Below are 4018 nucleotides of genomic sequence, written 5' to 3'. Positions count from 1 at the left end.
TATCTAATAGATGATAAATGGGTGGGACTATTCCCTCAAGCCGAGTTTGGCGGCCCATTTGATGATATACCACTAGAAGGCATCAAGAGAGGGGATGCCACTGGTTATCATTGGGTAGTAGTATTATTATAATTAATTACTCCCATTACATACCCTTATCTTCTGCTCAGAATGCTATGCTGCTTCGTCCTCCTGGAACGGCCCTCTTTAAAGTAAATATCAAATTCCTCTCGCCGATGGTATTTCCTAATGTGATTATTAATACCATGTGTTTAGTTCGTCCTTCCCAATAGTGATGAGGTTGTATGTGAAGCCCTTCCCAAGATTGGAACCGAGAAAGAGGAGGAAATACAGAATATTATTCACTTCAAATGGGATGTACTACCAAGTTGTAGGCCAACTCTCTTTTTACACATCACTCTGCAGAATAATCGACAATATTCACGAAGTGTATACGATGATCTGAATAATATTATTATTAATACCACACTCCGAAAACATTCTTATCATAATCATCATCGTTGTTGTTGTTGTTGTTGTTGTTGTTGTTGTTGTTTTTAGGCACCAATAACAGAGGATCCTCAGTGTGTGTTTGATAAGACAAGTACAGATGTTAGCAGTGCAGATGATGAAGGACCCACAGTGAGGACAATCCATCACGCGCTTTGCATATACCATAATTCCAATAATTCATCAACTGGAAAAATTTACGGCACTCTTATCGCCGTATCTGGTCATCATCATCATCATTATCTGAGCAGGATCCTCGATTTAAAGAAGATTGGGGAAAGTTGAAGTTGTCTTGGTTAATCGAGGAAGATGAGGTTAACGTGAAGGTGGTATCGAGTTCGATCCCGGGTATCCCTGCATATTCCCTTAGGATGTCCTTATCGAGTTCTATGAAGTCCTTATTGACCTCTTTGACTCATATGCCTTCCTGGGAATACCAAGTGAGGAGGAGAGTGTGACAATATGATGCATACTATCGAGATTTATTCAATTACACACAAACTGGTTTTCAATCTGTTTTGAATAACAGATTACCAAATAAGAACTTCTACATGCACTAACACATACTACTTGAGTATGTGTAGTACATATGTACCTAGTATACAGCGTTGGTGGGCATCTGGGGAAGGATCCATATCAATAAAGCTAGTGTAGGCCTAGCTGCTGAGCTGAATATTCATAACAATATATCTTAATGTGCATATAAGTTGACGACGACGATACTGCATGTATCCTGGATAGCAGGCTTATCATCATCATCATCCAACGACCTAACTTATCCATTACAATGTTTTGCCGGAAGTGTAGGAATATCCCTTAGGTGGTGATAGCAGTGTGTGTAACACTATGGGAGTTGATGATTTCAAACATCTTATGGTAAGATGGATGAGGAAGGGTAGGAGTAGGAGGAGTGTAGTAGTACATGATGGTAAGATACAAAGTGGTCGGATATCACCGAATGAGGTTATTAAATGGTGTATCATCAAGAAGTGGCTCACTGTTATCAATCCAGGATTGTTCTCACCCAATAGGCCCTGCCTTCAACAACGACTACACAGGTATTACATTCTATACAATCATTAATACATGAGCTCGACCTAATTAAGCCATAGTATTTTTATTATAACTTACTACTACCACAAAATAGTAGGAGGATCCCGATCGACTCATCACAATTACAGTGTTGTTGATGAAAATCGAGTATACCTCCCAAGGAGAGGACAAGTTCGTATACCAATTGTAGATGGCTCATACTCTTCTACTTCCCTACACATCACTCTCTTTATCCTCAGACATCAATATCTCGATCTCTTGGTGAGAGTAGCTCTTGAAAGCAACCACAACCACAACAGTGACAGTGAGAAACAACTCTGTTCAATTTCGTGGCGAGTGACGTTTTCAGTCGGACTGCTACCAGATGAAGCAGTGTTTCGATTTGTCAAGAACGTACTACTACCACTAATGAGCAAGTACGAGTAGGGGGGAATATGCACATGCTGATGCTGATGCTCAACTATTCTGGTTCATGAGGACAATGCTAATGTTATCGAAATTTTGTTAGTTACGATTCGGATTACATTAGAAGGAAGGCCGTTGAAAGCGACAACCTAGTACTTCTCCAGAGTGTATGTTTATGGTCTTTTCATTGCTAGTATAAGTTATTGTTCCTCTTGATCAGTATCGAACACATCTGAGATCCCTACATTCCCTACTACAACAACAACGTGAAGATGACGAGATGCTCGTGCCACAGGATTCACTCAAGTCACACTACTGTTACTCTATCTCTCACTGGCCGCCTGATATTCCTAAAATATTTCTTTATGAGTTGCCGACTTTTATGGGATTATTCATCATCACCTCACATCTGTTCATAGGTCCGTCCTGACCTTCCTCAGCAAGGAAGGATACTATGGTGGGGGAAGTAGTAGAATGTCCATCTACCTGATTATTCCATCAATTTGACAAACTGCTTCTGTTGTGTCAGACGAAGAAGTTCCGTTGTCAGAAGGTAGCCAAAGGGTTGGTGGAGCCAGATTGGAGCCTCAACACGTGGACACCATGATACAAGTAAACGATAAATCGGTATTGTTGTTGTTGTTAACATTGAGCTATTAGGCTTATGATGAAGTCTTGGCTACTATCCTACACAAGCGCTCATATCACACTGATAACTCCGGATTGTAGATAATGCTCATCATCATCATTGCTTTTACTACCTCCCAACAGGTTATTCTGGGAGTTCTTCGAGTTGTTCATGTATCTATGTGATTCCATTAAAGATAGTGTTCCGATGCCCGAAGCCATCCCGAGAACCCTTGGAACATTAATAGCTACGATGAACCAAATGGCTGCACGAGGCTTGGAACAGCCGGGGTGAGTACGTGTAGGAAGGCTTCGCTTAGACTAGTATTGACGAGAAGAGGGATGAACCCTCCCTCACATGTTATGGTGTATTCGTTTTAGACAAGAGGATGCCCTAACGGATCCGAGCCTTGGAAGGGGAGAAGATGATGAGCCGACAGAAGAATATGAAGAGGATCAGTGATTAATCTTTAGCCCTTCATATACTCATCCATCTTCATCATGTTGCATGAGCCTACGTGTTCTATGATAGAATTGTTGTGTACAATCTGGGAGTTGACCCGTATTCAGTAACAGGAACTGACTGGCATCTACTCTGAAGTCGAAGTATTTGGATTGATCTTCCATCCGAAAATAGCTCGAGAATAGATTGATCTCGGTATTTTCAGTTGGCTATGCTGAGTATGAATATATTTTATCCACTTGTGCTCGAGAGGTACTGAATCATTTCGACACGAGTGTTTGTATAGAAGGGTGTTGCATGAGTAGGAGAGAACAGTCGATGATACTCTTGAAGTTGATGTTTACACAAAAGGTCAGATAATAAGCAACCCAATATTAGTCGATTTGAAACTCCCCAAATCGAACTGATGATCGTTTCAACAGCTATTGTGCAATAGTTGACAATAACACATCGCTGTTGATCCATGCCGTTCTCACGTTAAACCCAACGCCCGAGTCCCATCGCTGACATCAGTAAATATGCAGAAGGACGTGACCCGCCAATGAGGACTGTCGACTCAACAGCCGCCAGTCGATCGATTATGGTAAAATGTCAAACCCGAGTCGAACCGTTCGCAATAGATGAGGAAATACGCGCATGGTGGTCAACTACGCGTGTTGATGGGAATGAGGAAACTTCGGGAGATTCCTCTTGGTTTTTTTCACATTTTCAAGTCGTCTATCACATTGGAAACCCCCGAATCCAAGGGAGGACAGCAAACATATATCCCACCAACTAAACGCAACCTTAGCAACCAACCCGAAAGATATTCATGGCTCATGCCATTACATGCCAAGTTCCGTCCAGAACGACAAAGAGCTTCTTCGTAGATTCTTATTACTCCCTTCCCGAGGGACCTCCTTTGAAGCCTCGAATAACTTCTCCACTTGAGCAGACCTCTCGTCCCGAACGGTGGCCTTG

The 4018-nt window shown here is 41.9% G+C and overlaps 1 protein-coding gene across 1 annotated transcript; it reads left to right on the top strand.

Annotated features, from left to right (window-relative positions):
* Window positions 1-176: 176 nt before the first annotated feature.
* Pmar_PMAR023841 (hypothetical protein) lies at window positions 177-976 on the top strand (the record flags this gene model as incomplete). The annotated part of the gene is made up of 5 exons (XM_002766356.1): window positions 177-212; window positions 277-378; window positions 562-642; window positions 762-836; window positions 881-976. The coding sequence occupies 5 exons, from the start codon at window positions 177-179 to the stop codon at window positions 974-976; spliced, it is 390 nt and encodes a 129-aa protein (XP_002766402.1).
* Window positions 977-4018: the final 3042 nt, after the last annotated feature.

This window comes from Perkinsus marinus (genome assembly GCF_000006405.1).
Source record: "Perkinsus marinus ATCC 50983 genomic scaffold scf_1104296973036, whole genome shotgun sequence".
Classification (NCBI taxonomy): Eukaryota; Perkinsozoa; order Perkinsida; family Perkinsidae; genus Perkinsus; species Perkinsus marinus.
This window is presented reverse-complemented; position numbering and strand designations above follow the sequence as displayed.